The sequence below is a fragment of the Mesocricetus auratus genome, unplaced genomic scaffold (assembly GCF_017639785.1).
Source record: "Mesocricetus auratus isolate SY011 unplaced genomic scaffold, BCM_Maur_2.0 Super-Scaffold_100029, whole genome shotgun sequence".
Taxonomy (NCBI): domain Eukaryota; kingdom Metazoa; phylum Chordata; class Mammalia; order Rodentia; family Cricetidae; genus Mesocricetus; species Mesocricetus auratus.
This window is the reverse complement of record NW_024429210.1, coordinates 13,542,450-13,564,500: the sequence shown is the minus strand read 5'-3', so window position 1 is coordinate 13,564,500 and position 22,051 is coordinate 13,542,450. Positions and strand designations below refer to the sequence as shown.

The 22,051-nt window shown below is 43.1% G+C and overlaps 1 protein-coding gene across 5 annotated transcripts in view; it reads right to left on the bottom strand.

The window, feature by feature from the left end:
* Pus10 (pseudouridine synthase 10) overlaps positions 1 to 22,051 on the bottom strand; it is a 68,742-nt gene that overhangs the window by 41,371 nt on the left and 5,320 nt on the right. For all 5 annotated transcript variants that reach the window (XM_040733166.1, XM_040733162.1, XM_040733165.1 and 2 more), the window contains 2 exons: positions 17,905 to 18,153; positions 17,332 to 17,418 (listed from right to left, as the gene is read on the bottom strand). In XM_040733166.1, the coding sequence (XP_040589100.1) occupies positions 17,332 to 17,418; positions 17,905 to 18,153 (336 nt within the window). The remainder of the gene's footprint in view (positions 1 to 17,331; positions 17,419 to 17,904; positions 18,154 to 22,051) is intronic.

The window sequence follows — 22,051 nt, the reverse complement described above, 5'->3', positions numbered from 1 at the left end:
CCTCTCCAACTCCTTTACATTAAAGATGGCACAAATACAGACTCCTCCTAGTGGGGAGTGACAACAGTTGTGTGAGCAGCTGCAGGCATTAAAAATACCTCTTGCGCTGAGCAGTGGTGGCGCACGCCTTTAATCCCAGCACTTGGGAGGCAGAGGCAGGAGAATCTCTGTGAGTTTGAGACCAAGCCTGGTCTACCAAGCAAGTTCCAGGACAGGCTCCAAAACAATACAGAGAAACCCTGTCTCAAAAAGAAAAAAAACAAAAAACCTCTTACTCACAGCTATTTTCCTAACACACACACACACACACACACACACACACACACACACACACACACACACACACACACCAGAGACACACACACAAATTTCCTTGCCCCAAAGTGGCCACTTACAGCACTTTAATAAGAAAAACCCTCCTCTTCTCTCTCCCCACCCAAGATTCCCTTCCTCACTCACTCCTCCCACCCCCAAGCCTGGTATAACCCTGATCATCTGTCCCATCAAGGCTTGCTCCTTACCTTGTATCTCAAGCATGGAAGGCAGAGAGAAGGCAGAGGGAGGGAGGCGAGCTCCTAGAAGTACGGCTTAGCCCCGCCCACTCCTGGCCCTCTTCCCCTTGCCTCCACTACCACTATCTGCCCCTTCTCTTCCCTCCCCAGTGCCTCTGACAACAGAGCTGTGGTGAAGCGACTGTAACAGACTAAGTCTAGGAGCTGCCTCTGGTGAACAACGTATGTTAGCCAGGCTTACAACACACCAAAGAAGCCAATGCAGCCAAGAACACCTTTAATCCCAGCACTTGGAGGTTGAGGCTAGTGCATCTCTGAGTTCAGGCCACCCAAGGTTACAAAGAGCGGTCCAGAACCACCACGCACCCCAATAAAACCATCCAGTGGGATGGAGAGCCAACTCAGTCACTGACATCCTGCCACATGAGGCCCTGAGCTTGGATCCCAGCACCTACATAAAAGCTAAGCATGGCAGTGCATGCACATAATTCCAGCCTTGGGGAAGCAGAGACAAGAGGATCCTTGGAGCTAAAGCAGCGAGCTCCAGGTGCAGTGAGCCACACTACAGATGCTAGTCTATGGTTTGGGGGGAAGGGAGAGACAGAGAGAGAGAAGACATTAAGACTTTAAGTTTCCCACTATGTTAGCAATAAAAACAGTATTAAAAGGCTAAATAAACACTGTCTTTCTAGGACACAGCAAGGACAGATCAACAGACTGAATGAATCTGCAAGGACAGATCTGCAGACAGAATGAATCTACAAAGTCAAATTAGGTTACAGTCTATTAACCAGTTAATAGACTGTGAGTTTTAAGGCTTTCCACTGTGCCTTCCAAAACTGCTGTTTGCTTAGCTCTAAAAGATTTGATTGGAAATAATTCCAAGAGTGGGGTGGGAGAAGAGGGCAATGTGAACACCTGTCAAGACCATTCACGAGCTATACCTCAGCGACTGAACTCAGGGAATTCTCTAGTAACATTAGCAAAGCCAACAGGTGTGGCTGGGATGTGCAAATATATTTTTCCCCTCAACCTGGTGCTGGAACACTAGCACCCTTACAAAATTTGGTGACCAAACATTTGTCCTAGGAGGCCTCAAGCACAGCACTATTTCAAGAAATCTTCCACAACCAACACAGGATAAGGCTGGCCTGTGACAGACAGCAACTTCCTTGGGGAAGTCCCCAACTCTTCCAGCCTATGGCTTTAGGAGTTTATGCCTTTCCCACAGGTCTGTCATCAAAAGACATGAGCAAGAATGACACCAACAGACGTGCTAATAGCACAGAAGGAGAAATCTCATGGGGCCTCAACCCTAGACAAAGAACACCAAGGAATGTTGAAAGCAGGAGAAAATTCTCTTTCCAGGAAAAAGCCTCCCAATTGGTTATCTAATACCAAGTGGTCCACCCTAAAACCATATGCATATAAATGATATATATATACATACATAGATACATATATATATATACATATATATATATGTAACAACAGTTGGAGGAAAAGAGGCTATTAATTTGAGAGAGAACAAGATAGGGGATACATGGGAAGAGTTGAGGGGAAGGGAAATGACATATATTAATTTCAAATGGACACTAGCTCACCTAAAGCAAACAGGGCCTGTGGACAAAAGCAGCCCCAATGAAGGAACCCAACCAAGTAGCTAGAACTTTAGGCTGCAGCTCCGCTCATGAGCATGCCCTGACACAACAAATAAAAATAGAGATGGTGGGTTTGCATATTCGAGTGCAAACAATGCACAGCAGGATAGTCTATTAAAAGACTGAAAGACGGACAGAAGATGAATGCATGCACCTGCAAAAGGTTTGTCTTGACACAAGCAAGAATCATCTGAAAGGAGTGAACCTCAGCTGAGATAAAACGTCTCCAAAAATACAGCTGTAGGAGGCAGGTGCAGTAACTCATTCAGGAGGCAGAGGCAGGTGGATCTCTGTGAGTTAGTTCTAGGCCAGTCTGGTCTATATATCGAGTTTCAGGACAACCAAGGTTATTACACAGAGAAACCCTATCTCATAAAACAGGAAAACAAAACAAAACAAAAAAGGATCTAGCTGTAGGGCGTTTTCATAATTAGTGATTGATGGGGGGGGCAGTCCATTGTGGATGGGGCCATCCCTGGGCTGTTGGTCCTGGGTTCTATAAGAAAGCAGACTGAGAAAGCCAGTAAGCAGCACCCTTCCATGGCCTCTGCACCGGCTCCTGCCTCCAGGATCCTGCCCTGCTTGAGCCCCTGTCCTGACTTCCTGCAGTGATGGACTGTGGATACAGAAGCATAAGCCAAACAAGCCCTTTCCTCCCCAACTTGCTTTTGGTCATGGTGATTTATCATAACAGTAACCCAAATAAGGTGTACATCTAGATCAGTGGTTCTCCAAAAGTTTGATTAAATGACCTGTCACATTCATAAAACTTTCTGAGAATCCCGAATACCTTCTTTAGACTAGCTATAACCATCATCAATTACCATATAAGTAAAAACCTCATTTTAAAAACACGTCTCATATAAATCACTAATAACACCAAATTCATTACCTGCCAACATTCTGCAAAGATGCACATTTCAAAAACAATTTAGTAACAACTAATACAATACTTAAGACAATCAATTAAAAGCCAATGGTATTAATAAGACTGGGACAGTCAGTCACAGGATAAATAAGTACGTGAGTGTTCAAGCACACATGTGTACACACACGCACGCACGCGCGCACACACACACACACACACACACACACACACACACACACACACACAACGTTCCTAATAACCAAATAGGAAATGTTACAGGAAAAGATAGATCCCACTAAAACTTTTTTCCCCACTAAAATTTCAACTAAGGTTTAAAACATATACACTCCCAAACACCAAAGACTAAATATTACACAATTGAGAGGAATAAACAAATTGAAAAAATACACAGAAAATTTCCCTAGACAAAAAGTTTTTATGAGAATTGTAAATTTAGCTGGGCACTGGTGGCGCACGCCTTTAGTCCCAGCACTCGGGAGGCAGAGTTCTAGGCTGGGCTGGACTGACAGCCTCCAAAACAATACAGAGAAGCCCTGTCTCGTAAAACCAAAAAAAAAAAAAAAAAAAAAAAAAAAAAAGAAAGAAAAGAAAAAGAAAACTAAATAGTTCCCATTACTTGGCAGGGAGAAGTAGGAGGATCAGGAGTTCAAGGTCAGTCTTGGCTGCATAGCAAGTTGCAGGGTAGACTTGAAAACTTGTTTAAAAAATAAAATTGGCTCAGCGGTTAAAAGCAATTGTTTGCGTTTGGAGAGTTTTAACTCCCAGAACCTGAATAGTACCTCGCAACCAATAGTAACTCCACTCCCAGGGGACCCAAAGCCCTTTTGTTATCTTTTCAGAAACAGACACACATTTGGTGCATAGACACACATGCACATAAAACATTCAATCACATAAGATACAAAAATAAATAATTTTGTTTTGTTTTTTTTAAAGACAGGGTTTCTGTGTCAAACAGTCATGACTATCCTGGAACTCACTCTGTAGTGAGTGAAACAGCCTCTGCCTCCCAAGTGCAGGGAATAAATAAAAATTTAAAAATAAAATAAAATAGCAGGCAAAAAATAAAAAAAAGATTTTGGTTAAAAATCAAATATAAGTAAATTAAACAAGATAATGTTTGCAAGTTGGTTAGAAAGTATTTTAAACTACAACACTCTGGGTTGGTGCAGGTATGAGATTACACATATTTGTAATCGGTTCCCTCCTTTTAAGAGGTCATTTGTAAACATTTACCATATTTTAAAATGTCTGCTACCTTTGATCCAGCATTTCTCAATGTAAAAAATTTTCAAACAAAAATAGAGATACATTAAGTTCTTTGTGCAATGACATTCACTTGAAAATTTCATTTGTAATAAAAACTGAAGGTGATCTAACTACCGGCTAATTAGTTAAATGAACTAATTTAAGGCACTATAATTTAACCATATGTGTGTGGTGATATCTCGCTTGTATAAATAAAGCCTGTCTGAAGGTCCGAGAATGGAGCTTGCCATTAACTAACCATAGAGGTCTGTAGGTCTGTACAGACAGACAGGAAGTGAGATGGCTGGGCAGAGACAGAATATAAGTGGGGAGAAACACGAACTCGCTCTCTTGTCTGCTGAGAGGAGGTAAGGTGTGCTGTGGCTTGCTCCTTCTCTCTGGTTTCTCAGCATTTTCCTCTGTATCTGACTCCGGGTTAATTAAGAACTCCATTTACATATGTGAACTCTGTACTGAAGACTGTCAATTTCTTGAAGGTGGCAACTTTCTAGAGCATGAATGTTCCATTAAAGCCCAAACTAAAGCACAGCATATCTATGTGCTTATGTACACAGCACAAGTGTAGAAGATAGACTAAAGGGTTACTCCAGAAGGTGGGAGGGAGGAAAGTTAGCTTCATACATTCCTGACTCACCTCTCTTTTCCAGTAAGCATGTACTTACTACTTTTATAGCCTAAAGAAAAAGTTCGCGTAATTTTATAAGTATTAACCATCATTTCATGAACTCAGTTATCCAAGTTATCTTGTATAACAGCACATCTCAGCTCATCATTAAATTCACTTATTAAACTAAACACTACACAGTACATTTGTCTGCAGACTACTAGAACCACCCTGTTACTGATTTGACTAGAGCAGAAAGGGTATTTGCCTAACTTGTTTTTCTTTTTTAAATTGTTTAGTGTATAGTCATTGTACAAAGTGATGATTCATAAATTTTGTTCAACTATTGTTTGTTTGTTTGTTTGTTTGTTTGGAGGGGAAGCAGGGTCTCTCTGTAGTCACGGCTGTCCTGAAACTTGTTATGTAAACAAGCTGGTCCATTCACATCTTCTAACACTCTTCCATGGAACTTTAGCTTCCTTTAGCTTCTTTTCTTTGGAAAAACAAACTACATTCAGAGTTTCTGAATAAGGGATGGGAGTGGGTTGGGAATGTGGCTTAGCTGACAGACTGTTTGTCTAGCTTGCTGGAGTTCTCCCTAAACCGGAGCACCACACAACTCAGCGATGGTGGTGTGTGCCTGTGGACCTACAACCCCAGCACTTGGGAGATGGGGGAAATCCAGATTGTGGGCTATCCTCTGCTACTTAGAATGCTCAAGGTCAGCCTAGGTGACAAGAGACTCTGTCTCTAAATTGATAAATAATCGGCTTTAAAGGACTCTCAAACAACAGACTCTTAAGACATTTTTAGAAACCATATAATTAACATGTTAAGTACAAATTTGTTTTTGTCTGCCCATTAAAAGACACCCCCGGTGACCTTTTCAATGGAATATATCAATGTATGTACTTCTTACATGTATTTAAAGACAGTGCGTTCTACTATTTTAAAATAATCTACGATTTACTTTCTTCAATTCAAGAGAACGGCTCCCCAATAATCTTTGTAAACCTCATCCCCAACTACACTAGCAACTTGAGCGCCATGATCTTGAGCGCACCATCTGCAAAATATAAAAAGCACCATAACCTCCTATACAGCACAGCTCTTTATTAAATAAGTTATTTCCCCAAAACAGTGGGTGTGATTACTGTGGAAGTTAGGTTACAGGCCAAGCTACTGATATCTGCACTTCCTGAATTTACTACAGGAATATACTGGAAATCTCTGACAATGCATTACCATGTACATGATGAAGCCATCTCCGCCCACTGAGGTTTGTGTACCTCCCAATGTGCTTCGCAGGGCCTTGCCTGCAGAGGCCCAGCACTGCGTTCAAGCTCTTTCCTATTTTACAGCAAGTGACCTAAGGCAAATTAAGCACCTTTTAGGAAACTGTGGCCCTTATATAATTGAAAAGTTAAACAAAAGTGCTCATTGTTTTTTAACACACATGCCCTCAATGTTTGTATAATAATTTAAAATAAAGATGCTTACTTATTTCTTCTTCCTCCTTTCTTCTTGTGATACTAGAGACTGAATCTAAGGCCTGACACCTAGTAGGCCAACCACTCCAGCACTGAGCTACAGTCAGGGTTTCACTAAGTTATTCAGGCTGTTTTTGAACTCATAATTTCCCTACCTCAGCTTTCTAAGTAGCTGAGATTACAGTCAAGTCTACCAGGGTTGGCTGTAATCTGCTTCTTTTGCTGTTTGTTATGCAGCCCTGGCTGGCCTGTGACTTGCTGTGTAGACCAAGCTGACATGCAACTTGCAGCAGAGGTGCAACCGCAGCTCCCCAAGTGCAAGGATTGCATGTGTCAACACACCCAGCCTTCTAAATGGCTTACTGAAGTCATTAAATAACAAAGGGGAACTTTGGGAGCCTTGTCTTTTCTGAATGTTTAGTTCTGGTTTTAGACAAAGCTTTAAGCAAGTAACATGATGAATATTTGAATTTAATCATAACTTTTGAGAAGGGAACAGCATCTACAGTGTTTCAAGCTATTAATGTTTGTCAAGGGATGCGCAGGTCAAAATAGGCAATGGTCCAGGCAAACCTAACCACACCTATCAGCAAAGCCTAACAGTAGGACATACCAGCTACTAGGGGAGGGGGGAAACGGGGGAGGGCAGAGGGAGGATTAGACAGAAGGAAAACAAGGAAAGATGACAAACAACATTAAGAATGTCTGAAAAAGCCATAAAGGGACATTATGTTTTGTGTTTATCTAAAATACATATGTATATATGTACATACATAAACCTGTGCATATAGATAGGGGTGACATTGCTACCCTTCAGGAATCACAGACTAAACCACATGTTGGTGGCGCAGGCCTTTAATCCCAGCACTCAGGAGGCAGAGGCAGGGGGATCTCTGTGAGTTCGAGACCAGCCTGGTCTACAGAGCTAGTTCTAGGACAGACTCTAATAAAGCTACACAGAGAAACTCTGTCTCAAAAAGAAAAAAAAAAAAAAAAAAAAAGAATCACAGACTATCTAACAAAAACCCCCATGCTAGAAATGGGAAACATCTACAAATTGTTGGTCAGTGAAGTCTAAGAGACCCCGCCAAACAATATAGGTTATTGTGTTGCCTCAGTTGCCTTCTAGAACTTGAAGGTAAGATCCTATTGTGAAGACAGCACAGTTTGGACACAGGACTTGGAGGAATCGAGCTGGAACTGCCCTGGACACCTCTTCCCTGGGGACTGGTTCTCATGGCATCCAACTGTACCATGCAAGGTGCCAAGAAAGAAAGGCACTCGACAGTCCTACACAGCTGTAAAACCTATGAGCCGCAACGACAAGCATGGCAAGATGGTGCAGGAGAGGCATTATCATCTGGGGGTAAGCAACACTGTCTAATAGGACTTGAGGTCTACTCATTGGAGGGAAGTCACGTCTGGTCTTGTAACCCTAGCAGACCACCTAGGTCACTGAACCTAGAGGAGAACACATTGCTGCCATTTTCCTAAGTCAATAGAATTTCTAATTATATTCTAAATACTTATCCTTATACCCACAGGTAAGTGTAGCTCACGCCCCTCTTCAAAGAAACTTCTTTTTGAAACAGACAGAGCTTACTTCCGAGACCCACACCTGGTCAAAATGCAGAGGATAAATGACCATGGGATGTCCAGCCTCCTGTATTGACAACACAACCCCTACAGGCTTAGGGAACATCACTGAAGGAAGGCTGGAGAACCAGGGCACCTGCTGCTACACAGTGTCCACTGGATCTGACACAATGCAGGCAGTATGGCCAGGAATAATTAGATAATTCCTTAGAGTTGGGAGTTGACTAGATCAAACTTCAAATTCTAACTCTATTATTATCAGCAATGTGACCTTGGGTTCAATGTCATCACAGTAATAAAAACGCAGCCTTCTTCAGGGGATGTGGTGGCTGGTTAAGACAGCACTACACAAACACCCAATAAGCGCTGTGGCTTACTTTATTAAGAAAGGAGTTTATCTTGCTGCTCCTGAAAAACATAGTACTTATGTAGCTATTTTATATGTGACCGAATCACTTTATAAATTCATATAAGTATAAATCATACACAACTTACTATCATTATTATACATGACTTTACAGAAGCAATCCTAACAGTTAGAATTAATCTAAAGCAAAGTCATTTTATCAGTCAAAATAAAAATATTTTTAAAAGATGGTTGGCATGACTTCTCTGTGTGACATGAAAATAGGAAGAGCCTAAATTAGAAGTTCCCCTTTTTGAAACAGTGCACTAGGCCACAGTCCTAAAAATTAATTTACCCCAAACCATCTCATAAGGATCCCCACAGTTGGTAAGTGGCCATGTGTAATATGATATATTCACTAGAGAAACTGTTTTAAGGGATTTACTTCATCCTGTTTTCCTTTAAAGTCTGTTATAATACCAATTCTTCCTATGACTTCTAAAGATGCTATGTGATAATTCACAGGGATAGGACCATGCAAATTCAAAGAGGAAATGTCACATTGTTAAGGGCTGTTCATGTTCCTAATGCAGCCTGCACATCCACAGTAGAAACCTTAGTAACCTCTTCCTTCTCGCTCTTCCTCCACCTAGACTAGCTGGAGACAGGCCAAGAAAAAAGACAAAACTAGAAAGTAAATGTGTGTGTGTATGTATTTATCTTTAAGCATTTAAAATACATGCTTGAATTTGCTTTCAACTGCACTCTGGGGTCCAATATATAGTATATTTCCATGATGGTCCAGCCCTACCTGACCACTGTTTGAGTTAGAACAAAGTACAATGACACATTGTGAAAACACCACAATGAAGTCTATTACTTTGTATACTTAAATAATAAAAACTATTTCAGATGGAATAGGGGATGGGAGCATGAAGATTTGAGGTGGCTGAGTTGAGGGAGGGATGGGGGGAGAGAGTAGGGAAAGAGATATCTTGGTAGAGGGAGCCATTATGGGGTTGGGAAGAAACCAGGTGCTAGGAAGTTCCTGGGAATCCACACGGCTGACCCCAGCTAAAACTCTTAGCAGTAGTGGAGAGGGTGCCTGAGCTGGCCTTCCCCTATAATCAGATTAGTGACTACCCTACTTGTCATCATAGAACCTACGTCCAGTAACTGATGGAAGCAGATGGAGTGATCCACAGCCAAGCACTGGGCTCAGCTCCTGGAGTTCAGTTAAAGAGGGATCATATGAGCAAGGGGGGCGGGGTCAAGATCATGACCGGGAAAACCACAGAGACAGCGGACCCAAGCTAGTGGGAAGCTCAAGGAGTCTGAACTGAAGACTGGGATCCTGCATGGAACCGAACTAAGCCCTCTGAATGTGGGTGACAGTTATGTGGCTTCAATGTGGGTAGCGGTTATGTGCCTTGATCTGCCAGGGGAACTGGTATAGAACCAGGACTTGTCCCGAGTGCATGAACTGGCTTTTTGGAACCTATTTACTATGGTGAGATGCCTTGCTCAGCCTTGATGCGGGGGGAGGGGCTTGGTCCTGCCCAAACTTGGTATGCTAGACAAAATTTTTAGACTCTCCAAGGGAGGCCTTGCCCTCTCTGAGGAGTGGATGGGGGTGAGTGGGATGGGTGGAAGGGGGGGGCAGGAGAAGGGGAGGGAGAGGGAACTGGGGTTGGTATGCAAAATGAAAAAAAATTTAATTTAAAAAAGTATTTTGAGAAGTTAAGAAAATGCACAGAGTCTCTTCCAGACATTCTCAACAGGCATGAATGCGCATGCGCACCTAGAGAGAATCTGACCAGGGCTGTGATAAGTCACAGTACATGACTAACATCTTCTAAAATAAACGCCATTAAAAGCTAAGGAGCCCTGTTCTAGATGACTAGCAAGGTTCCTAAAGACCTATAAGTCCATGACTCTTTTACTATTACTATATTTGAGTGTGTGTGTGTGTGTGTGCATGCGCGTATGCACACGCACGTGGGCATTTGTGCACGCCATGGTGTGCATGTTGAGGTCAAAGGACAGTGTGTGAGCGCTGGTTCTCTCCCTTCCGCCATGCAGGCCCCAGGGACTGACACAGGGACAGGTGTCAACCTGCTGAGTCACCCCTGGCTTCTTTATGACTCTTAACAGTGCAGAGCTGTATGTGCTGGAACACCTACAGGGCAAGCTCTTGGAATCGCATTGTATAGGAAGATGGATTTGGATGGCTGCATGAATGTACTTGTGTGCTATGAAGGTTTTTTAAAGGTGTAGCCTGTGACAGCGGACAAGAGCAGGAGAATGAGTTCACATCTCCTGTACCTATTTAAGAGGCCACCGGTGGCTGCATATGAATGTGAAATCCCCGTTCTGTGGGGCTAGGACAGGAGGCTGTCACCCTAGCCTCACATTCAATGAGAGATGAGCCTCAAGGCAGTGAGACAGCGACATCAGGCCTCCTCTGGCTTCTGAGCACTCACAGCTGTGTGCGGAAGGGGCTGTCAGTCAAGTGCTCACCACCACCAAAGCATGAGGACTTGATTTTGATCCCGTGTAATGCTGGCACGCAGTGGTGGCAACAGATTCCAGGAGCTCTGGCCAGCCAGTCAGCTTAGCCAAACAGGCAAAGTCCAGACCAGTCAGAGACCTCCTCTCGAGCTCCTGAAGAATTCCAAGGTTGACCTCTGGCCTCTACACACACACACACACACACACACTGCAGCCTGTAAACTTAAAATCCCTGGACCACAGATCTTGCAGAGATCAAAGTAAGTTCTAACCAACTAACTGAACCGCCGGCTTTGTATGCTGAGAGCTTCAGACTAAAGTGGACTTTGGTGTGCCATATGTCTAGAAGGAGTATCTGCCATATGAATTATAAGATGGAAAATGGAGAGAAAGGGAAAAATATACCTGCTGAATGAGAAGACAGCCGGCTCAAGTCTACACACACATTACAATCCTAAATGACTGGTTCTCTGTATTTGCAGTTGGAACTATGAACTAAACATAAGTAGAAAAACCACTGTTCTTTAGAATAAGCATAGACACTTGCAAAGGGGGAGGTTTTACTGAAGAATCCAATTCAGAGAAGTCCTAGGATCTGCAAATTCACACAAAACTGAGCATGCACTCCCTGTCTCTTTCCTTTGTCTGGATTAGTGCAGGGCATCGATGCAGAGCCCTAGAAAGCCCAGCCCTCACAACCCTGTCAGCCCTCTGAGTGACTCCAGGAGCTACACTAGGCCAGGTGAGGCTGCATTCTTAGGACAAAGGCATTCAGGTTTTTTTCCAGATCCTAAATGAGACCAATGGGTACAACCTAATAAGGAGTCCACAAACTTAAATAAAGCCAACTTTAAAAGATACTCATTTTTAAAATTTTAAGATAATTTCTTAAGCAAAAAGTGCTGCTACACAATTGGCATTTCCTGTAAAGCATGGAGAAAAGCAATAGAATATCTTGATATGACAAAATTCCAACCATCCCATACTGCACATTGAGAAGCAGGGTGTTTCATATGACCAGAATAACATTATGAGACAATATAATTCATTTAATTAGGTCACTAGGTGAGCAACGGGAAATGGATCAAACTGGTGGTACAATATCGCCCTCTGCTGGACACAACTGGTAAAGATTAACCTCAAAGAATTAGCAAGACAAGTTTAGCCTAACACTAGTCGGAGCATTCTTCCATTAGCAGTTCAGTGCTATGGAGTGGCTTTACAGAAGCCAATCGGGAAGGCAGAACAACAGCAAGTGGACTAAGGCTCACATCACAGGAAGGAACCCTGTACAGTGCTGCAGGCCCAGGACAAACACTTGTGATTGAGGTCACAGCTACAATGGGGAGTTGTTACTGTTTCATTAAACAGATGTGATCTGTGTATCTGACTGATTTCCAAACATTTGTGTTTATACCCACAGATCGCTGCTGCAGTCAACCTCAATAATGGAAGGAGATTTCTCCTTTGGGAGATGGTTATTGCAGCAACTCAACAGTAAGTGTCTGAGAATAACTCGACTGCTGTGGCACAGTGACCCAGGCTCAGCCAGAAACAGGACAGAAATCACACATTTACACTGCTCTTCCCTGCCAAGGCCTGGAAACATCATAGAGGAAAGACCACAGGGTGTAAAAGCCAGCAGAAAGGGGGACTATTGTGTAGCCATTTCCTCTAGATTGAAACATTCTCACAAAAGGGACAGACACTTTTGAGGCTCGTGTTCAAGCCTAGCAATATTTGAGCTCTAGTTCTTATGCATTTTAAGGAAAGAACTGACTCCTACAAGCTGTCCTGACTTCCACAGGCACACACATACCTGTGACATATGCTACACACACACCTGTGACACACTATACATACACACATACACCTGTGACATATGCTACACACACACCTGTGACATACACTATACATACACACATACACCTGTGACATATACTACACACATACCTGTGACATACATTATACATACACACATACACCTATGACATATGCTACACACACACATACACACACCTGTGGCATGCTATACACACATACAATAAATATTTTTTATTTTTATTTTTTTGTTTTTACGAGACAGGGTTTCTCTGTATTGTTTTGGAGGCTGTCGGTCCAGCCTGGCCTCGAACTCACAGAGAGAGATCCGCCTGCCTCTGCCTCCCGAGTGCTGCGATTAAAGGCGTGCGCCACCACCGCCCGGCAAATATTTTTTTAAAAACAGTAAACTTAACCAGGCGTTGAAGGCTCACGCCTTTAATCCCAGCACTAGGGAGACAGAGGCAGGTGGATCTCTGTGAGTTTGAGGCCAGCCTGGTCTGCAAAGCGAGTTTAAGAACAAGATCCAAAGCTAGATAGAGAAGTTCTATCTTCAAAATCAAAAAAGAAAAAAGAAAAAGAAAAACAGTAAACTCACAAGACTCGGGAAGCTCACAAAGTCACAAGACTCATGGGGTACCCAGCAGAGATCAGAAAAACAACAAACAAGTTTGGGAAGACAAGAGACTCTCAGGTAGAGCAGCTGGGTACAGGTTGCACAGGGAGTCCATGAGGCGACCTTCCTGAGTCACCATTCTTGCTGAGGTAGCTTTTTCAGTGACACAGTGTGGGGACACCAGACCTTGAGCACAGACCCACTTCCCCATGGCCTGGGAGAGTAGGCAGCTGTAAGACAATGTTTACTAAAAACAATACAATGCCCGCGGCAGTAAGTTCATGAAAAGGGCTGGCCCCCGGGAACCGCCCTGTCCTCGACCTTTTCCAAAGCAAAGACTATCCCCACCTTCAGACCCACCCACATCCACCTCTGGTGTCAGGGTATATAATAACCAGCCAGAGTAGGAATAAAGGAGAGCCTTCTTGAGGAGCCTTCTGGTCTCTGTGTCGTCAATCCTGACACCCTCGCCACATTCTCGGACACAGGCTGCGCATCGGGCGTGAGTCACCTATAAATAATCCCAATAAACTTCCTGGCTCACAATTATTCTTGCCTCCTTATCTGCACTGAAAAGATGCAGACTTACCAGGAGAGGTAATACAAAGTGTTAAAACAGCTGAAAAGATTTTACTTTCCTCATACAGACCTGCCAGGTGGTCACCCACCCTCAGTTTAATCTGTGTTAGAAAATTTGTCCTCTCGCTGGGCAGTGGTGGCGCACGCCTTTAATCCCAGCACTCGGGAGGCAGAGGCAGGCAGATCTCTGTGAGTTCGAGGCCAGGCTGAACCGACAGCCTCCAAAACAATACAGAGAAACCCTGTCTCGAAAAACCAAAAAAAAAAAAAAAAAAAAAAAAAAAAAAAGAAAACTTGTCCTCTCTGGCTAAATCCTCTGGGATGAGAATTACCTCCATCCCGAGTCTACCTTCTGAATATGAACCAGCCAACCGTCTCACTCGTCTTTATTTCTTCTCAAGCAGAAATCTAAGAGCAGGAGCAAACACAAGTGTCCCCTTTTCCTCACAGATGGGCTGAGACCCAACCATCATCTACACTGTACCCTTTGTATCATCCAATCAGCTCACTGTTTCTTTACCCAGTTCCCACCTACATCCCTGAGATGTCTCTGTCAATGTGTAAGCCTTTCCTTTACTGGGCAGCTGCTGTTTAAAGTCAAGCATAAGAAGCCACATTGATCTTATGATTTCATCTTTTTTGACTGTTCTTGTGAGTTAATTACAGCATTCAGCACGTGGGCCGCACTCTCCGCCCTGTGTCATGTAGCTCATAGGGAGGGTTCTCACCATACCTTCACTACAAGACACCATTCAGAGAGAGTGGGAAAGAGTTCTGATGCGCAGGGCACTCTCCCCTCGCCTCAGTGAGGCTTGTGGTCCCACGCGCAGGTGTCAGCAGGGGGCTTCCGCGATCTACCTTTGGAGATTAGGGTTTGGGAGGAAAGTCAAGGCCCAGCAGCTGTTGTCCACATCTTCCCGCAGCGGAGTGGCATGTGGCTGACCTTCAGCACGTTTAGCAGCACTGTCCTCCTTGGCACTAGCCATTCATTCAGCTCCTTTTGGACACAGACAGCCCAGCACAATCCAGCCGATCGCACCCAGGCCCTGCGGGTGTCCCAGCCACTGTTAGGAAGCTACCATGAGAAACAAGAGTGGTCCCCAGCAGGTACTGCCGCCTCCATGCTCTACCTCGTTCTTCCTCACGCTAGTGCCCACAGGTCACCCTGCAGCTCCTGGTCCAGGATCTTACCGAGGTTTGCAGGACGCTCGCCAGCTGTCCATTTTCATGTCTGCAACCACTGGGGAAGAGCCGTCAGAAGATCACGGGCGGCTGCAGTGATTTCAATCTATCTTGAATGCAGTTTACTAAACCAGATGCCTGAATCCACTTAGGAAAGCTTCACTTGGTGCAGCCTTCATTCTCCCTAAAATGGTCACTCAACTTTCTGGTTTTGAGAGAGATCACATTTCCCTGACAGAAAGGCCAGAAGCAAAGTAGAATTTCCAGAACTCGGCTTTCTCTCTACCATTTATCTGCAGTGTGCGAGCCTTCCAAACAGGCCTGTCCCCTGTCCCCTGTCCCCTGTCCCCTGTCCCTAACCTACACAGAAATCCCTTGGCAATTCTTGCGAGCTTCATTCGCTGAAGGGTCGAGTTTTCGGGTTGTTTAACAGATCCAGGCTTCCTTAAATCTGCATTAATGTGACTCTGTCATTTCCGGTTTTATGTTTTGTTTTGTCTTTTTTGTAACTGATCTCAACTTTGCAAAATAAACCTTGATTGTTCAATTTGAGAATCAGGCAACTCACAACACTTTAGTTTTTCAAAAGAAAAAAAAATGCCTCTTCTCCCCCCTCCTACTCTCAACAGGATCTTACTATATAACCTAAGACGAATTCATGATCCCCTTGTTGCAGACATACACTTCATTTCTCATTTTTACTCTTTCTAAATTACTCTTTCTTATGACATACTTTTCCCGCGTTGTCCAGGCTGGCCTCAAGTCATAGCAGCCACCCTGCCTCAGCTTCCCAAGTGCTACAAGCACAGGCATAAGTCACCATGCCTCCCAATTCTTTATGGGGATTCTCTCAAAACTTTCATTCATTAGAATAGTTTGGTTTGGACTAAAATCTGAATTTCTGCTTTCTCTGAACTTTCTAAGACTTACAACTTATCTTTTAACCCAGATGTTTATGCCAGTTTTTCTTGCATTGTTTGAAATTCACCTATCCAAAATGTATATCCCATGTCCTTCTCCCCCCTCTCAGGAACATAATTTTTTTTTTAATTCTTAATTTTGAGCTGGCAAGATGGTTCAGCAGGTAAAGGCAGACCCACATGGCAGAGAGACAAAATCAGTTACTACAAGTTGTCCTGACTTCTATTCCTGTGCGCACGTGCGCGCGCGCACACACACAAATTTTAAGAGTATTAATTTTTCAAACTGTAATCTTTGTAACAACAGCACCAGTGAATGTGGTTAGAATGAAAATTCCTAGGCCTCACCTGACTGAATACATACAAATGGTGCTTGGGAAATCCACCAGGTTGGGCTCACATTCCCGACAACCCTTCTGTCAGCCTCCTGAATACTGGGTTTTGAACAGAAGTCAGCATGCCTAGCTATGAATAAATCTTATACATGTTAAAAAGTTTAAGAACCAGTATTGTGGTGATTTGAAAGAAAATGGCTTCCATAGGAAACGGCGCCATTCGGAGGTGTGGCCTTGGAGAAGGTACGGCTTTGTAGGAGGAGGTGTGTCACTGTGGGGATAGGCTTTGGGTCTCCTGTGCTCAAGCTACTCTCAGTGGCACAGCTGCTTCTGCTGCCCGCAGATAAGATGTAGATTCTCAGCTCCCTCTCCAGCACCGAGTCCGCCTGCCTGCTTTCATGTCCCTCCACGATGATGGGCTAAACCTCTGAAACTGTTAACTGAGCTACCACAATTAAATGCTTTTCTCATAAGAGTTGCCATGGGTATGGTGTCTCTTCACAGCATTAGAAACCCCAACCAAGATCTAGGAGAAGAAGCTTAAATTGGAAAGTTCTCAAATTATGTACTTTTAGCTCGATGGTATTTTTATCAACCACATCTGGGGTCACATAACTGAAGGTGGAGGGGTTGCAAGAAAAAAAAAAACTGAGAACAAAAAATTACTTCAAAACCAACTGTGTAATGAATCTGAGGCATTTCTGACCATGCCTGCTCATGTGACAACATGCCTGCTCATGTGACAACATGCCTGCTCATGTGACAACATGCCTGCTCATGTGCCATCATGCAACTCTACTGCAACCTTGGTTCTGTACACACGGCTTGCCTAGGATGGCCTCAGACTCGCTCACCATTCAACTTTCATGCCAAGTGCCGAGGTGACAAGTGTGAGCCTCTATGTCCACTGACACCCTCATTTTTGCTTGGTTTTGGTTTTAGAAGTTAGGAATGCACAGCATACACTTCACACATGCTCTGAGTGTGCAAATGGCCTTACCTCTCTCACAGACAGCTGTGGTGGGAAGGAAACTGATAAAACCATGCTGGTGAATTCAAACCCAGAGGTTTCAACCTTTTGACACACCTATAAGAGAATTACAGATATGTAAACTTCCAAGCATCGATGAAATGTGGCTCTAATCATAAACTCCTCCCAGGAGATGACATTGCACAACTTCCCAATATTCGCCTAGGAGCTGGGGCTGAGGCTCAGAAGTGCTGCCTTGCCTAGCATGTGGCGAGTCACTCTCTAGCGCTGCCCAAGACAAAGGCAAACAAACAAAACTGCATCATTTGAGTGGAGCACTCTCCACGGACACCATGACACCAGCATTTGATAGTTCTCACACTACACAAGTGTCAGTTTCAGAACAGCATGCTGCGTGTCAGACAGTTCTTCTTAATTTTGCAATATGTGATATGACAATTTCAGAAGAGTTGGTATTTTCTAATTAAGAAGAGATTTAAGCGATCAGCTGGCACAGACCACGTTGAAATGGATGGTACTGTTTAGGAATGGTAGGCATAAGAATCCTAGTCTCTGCTCTATCATGAGGGGCAGATTGTTTACCTTTGCTATAAACTCTTTCTCACAGAACTCTTGAAGAATTCCTAAGCAAACATTGCACACACTCAAATCTGAAGGCTCAGAGACAATGTTCTCATCTTCTGTGGCAGAGGTCCCCTCCTCTCCATTTCCATTCAAATTATCCATTCCGTCTTCTTGAAGACGAATTTTCTTCAATGGTGGGTTTGGACCCTCCAAAATTAATTCATCTTTTTCAGTTTCTAGAAATTTCTGTAGATCATTGAACAACTCCTGAAAAGTTAAGAAAAAGGAGTAACATTTTAAAATGGCTTTGAAGTTCATAAGATGAAGTGTGAAAGTCAGCCAGGTGTGGCAACATGTGTCTCTCTTTTTTTTAATTCACAGTGAATGACCTTCCCAAAAGAACTACAAGCCAGATTTGTAAACTGCTGATGGAAACCTTCTACTTAATATTAGGGTTTTAGCTTTACTGATTTGTGAAATTCTTTTGGAAAAACATACACACATAAAGTAGGCATTTGATTGGTATGTGGATTAAATTCATCAATAATAAATTCAGTCATCAGTAACACACGGATGTCACATAAGAGATCAGCCTACCTCTGAGCTCTGGGATTAAAGGCCTGTACTGCCCCGCCTGGCAATGCCTGTCCTGGATGCCAGCCCTCTGGTCCCACTAGAGCACTTAGAGGCAGTGGCAGCAGAACCTTGTGAGTTCAAGCACCCTGGGCTACATAGTGAGCCCCGTCTCAAAACAAGGTATAGAGAGGATTATAACAGCACAAACTCACACAACATTGGTTTATAGGACTTCAGGAGTAACCAATTTACTGCGGCAGTGGCTTTCTAGGAAATCTGAGAGAATAACCTGTAGTAATGCATTATGATAGAAACACCTGTTACATTCTAAGAGACTGGAACTTTTGCTGGAACTCAGTCACTTCAGACTTTGAAGTCACTTCAGACTCCTGTCCTACTGTGTGCTCAGACTGTCTGTTTAACCTGCCTTTAAGGGAACAACCAACAACCAACCTCACTTGCGTTGGCTTTCCCAAGTAATCCTCTATCACATAAGCTAATGTACTCTCTTATACCCTTGACCTAAGAGCAATGCACATGGGTTTGCATGTGTATGATAATTATCTGCTAAAAACAGCTAAGAGCAGCCTTATAAAATGAATGCCCACCATAACGACCGAAGGCAGCATTCAGCCTGCTAGAGTTTGCTATCTGGGTCAGTTGGAATTAACTCCTTGTAAAATTGTGAAATATTACTGTAAAGTATTACTCATTCCTTCTCCATGTGATGATATCTATGCTGTCCAATAAAAGAAGTAGTTAGAGAGATGGTTCCGTGGTAAAGAGCATGGACTATTCTTCCAGAGGACCACTTCAGGTGGCTCACAACTGTGTAACTCCAGCCCCAGGGAATCCAATGCATCTGGCCTCCATAGGCACCCCCACACATGGCACATACTTACACACACACACACACACACACACACACGGCACACACTTACACACACAATTAAAAATAAAATTTAAAAATAAATTAAAAAATAAAGCGAACACAGCCCTTTGTTAAGAACAGATACATAAGGACAGACACAGAATTAGGGATAATACATTTACAAGACAGCTTTTGGGTGGGTACAGATTCTGGCTCACACACCAGAGAGACATAGAATGACAGAGACACAAGGAGAACAAAGTCAAGAATTCAAATCTGGGCTCCCTCTTGGTTAAATGACACCAAGGAGAAGAGCTCTAATTTCTGTCCTTACTGCAACACTAGTACGTTACTGGTGACTTTGAATTTATTATTAATGCATTCAACCCATACACTCATCAAATGCCTATCATATATATATTACATATGTGAATGTTTTTAAAAAAGAATTTCACGAATCGGTGAAGCAAAAGCTCTAAACTTAAGCAGAAAGTCTCCACCAACAAATTTACAAATCTGACTTGTAATTCTATTGGGAAGGTCATTAAGCTACTAATTCAAAAAACTAATTAAATTCTAATAATCACAACATAAAAATATAAACTGGGATGCAGATGAGCTTAGTGGTGGAATTCCTGTTTAGTGTGCATGAAGCCCTGGGTTCCACTTCCAACAACAAAGAAACAGAGACAGACAGACAGACAGACACATACACACAGGAAAGTACAAGCTAAGTTATTTAACACCTCACAGCACAGTGAATTAGCTAATGTGAAACCTCATCATTTAAAGATTGAACAAGATAATTTTTGTGACAATTTACCCAAATACATAGATGGCAGTGCTAAAATTTGGCACCATAATTACAACCCATTTATATGCATTAAGCCCTCTCCTATTTTTTGTCTAATCTCTGTAATTCCTTGTATTAGAATGCAAACACAAGTTTCCCCTTGAAAACACTCCAACACTTCTGCTACTCCCCCATCTAGAGCTAAGAATTTTCCCTGGGCTTCTTCCAAATCAGGCCAGTTTGACTGTTCAATTGTTGGATAAATCGTTTGAATTCAGTTAGACTATACTAACTTAAGAAAATGCTTTTCATTCAAACATTAAATTCATTTTGTTGACACATTAGCACTCCAGTTTTCACAAACAATCCACACGTACACACACACAAGTGTTGATTACTACCTAACACGAGTATAACACAGGATATACATGGGTGTGTTCACGTACAGCTATGTGACTGGAACAAAACAAGGGTTAAAACATTTCAAAAAAGCCTTCAAATATTTCATTTACATTTACTCACAAAGAATATTACGAGTCAGAGTTGCTGACAGTCCCCTCTACAAAATGTATTTTGAATCCAGTACATACATGCAGTGGGGCGTGCATGGAAAGGAAGACCACACAAAGCTGGAGTGAGCTGAGCATTTACACGCATGCAACTTTCACTGTGCGTACGACACGTCTGCCTTCCACTTGCTTTCACCCTCACGTACTAAATAAATAGATCATGTCCTTAACACCCGGGGAAGTGGGGCTTGTCACTGCCCCTGTACAGAGCAGTGAACTGAAGCCCTGCAGTGGTGAACCAAGAGTCAATCCACGTCTTCTAGCTCCAGTCCTGGGCTTTGGACCCAGACACACTGCTCGATTCCTAGTCTGCTCATTCAATAAATAGCTTCTCTATGCTTCAGCCGCTTCATCTGAAAACAGAGATGAACACTGCATGTACTTACAAAAGGTTAAACGAAAGCCTGACACATAGCAACACTAGACAAACACCAGGAATTATTGCTATTTTTAACATAGTAGAAACAACACAATGATATAGAAAATAACAGCAATTGCTGCAACATTTATTAGCAATTTTTAAAATAAACTGAGGAGGGGGTAACACATGCCTTTCATCCCAGCACTCAGGAGGCAGAGGCAGGTGGATCTCTGTGAGTTCAAGACCAGCCTGGTCTACAAGAGCGAGTTCCAGGACAGCCTCCAAAGGCATAGACAAACCCTGTCTCAAAAAAAAAAAAAAAATTGAGGATGTAGGTATAAATGTATACTTTTACACAGGAATACAATGATTTGCCTTTGAAAAGAATGTCACTGTTAGTATCAACCATATGTCAAGGAATATCCTAAACTTTATGTGAAGAGACTCTATTCAACAGCACAGCTCTCTGTGTACTAATGTAAATGTGGAAGACTCTGAAAGGTTCTTGTGCTACTAGTATCAGGAATAATGACTATGCTGAGCTTTTAAAGGCTCCCTGACACAGCCAGGTATCACACAATATTCCTGACAACGCAGACTACATGGTTGTGGATGGTGGGCCCTAGATTACACTGTCTTCATTTAAGCACACTCCGAGACACAAGCACAAAGTCATCAAAGGACACTTTGTCAGAACACATCCCTCCCCTTCACTGCGTGAAACAAGCGGTAGGCTGGGGACATGGGTTGGTGCCATGACTCGCTGGCATATGTGAAGACCTGGGTTCAATGCCCAGCACCAGAAGCATACATATGAACATACACATATCCATGGTAGCACACAGTGCAGGACAAGCAGCATGGCCTGTTGGGAAAAAGCACTTGGCACACAAGCCTACTAACCTGCTTGATCTCCCAGCGTCTATGGCGGAAGGAGAGAACTAACTTCCACATAGACATCTGTGTGAGCCAGCAGATACCCATGCTCATGCACA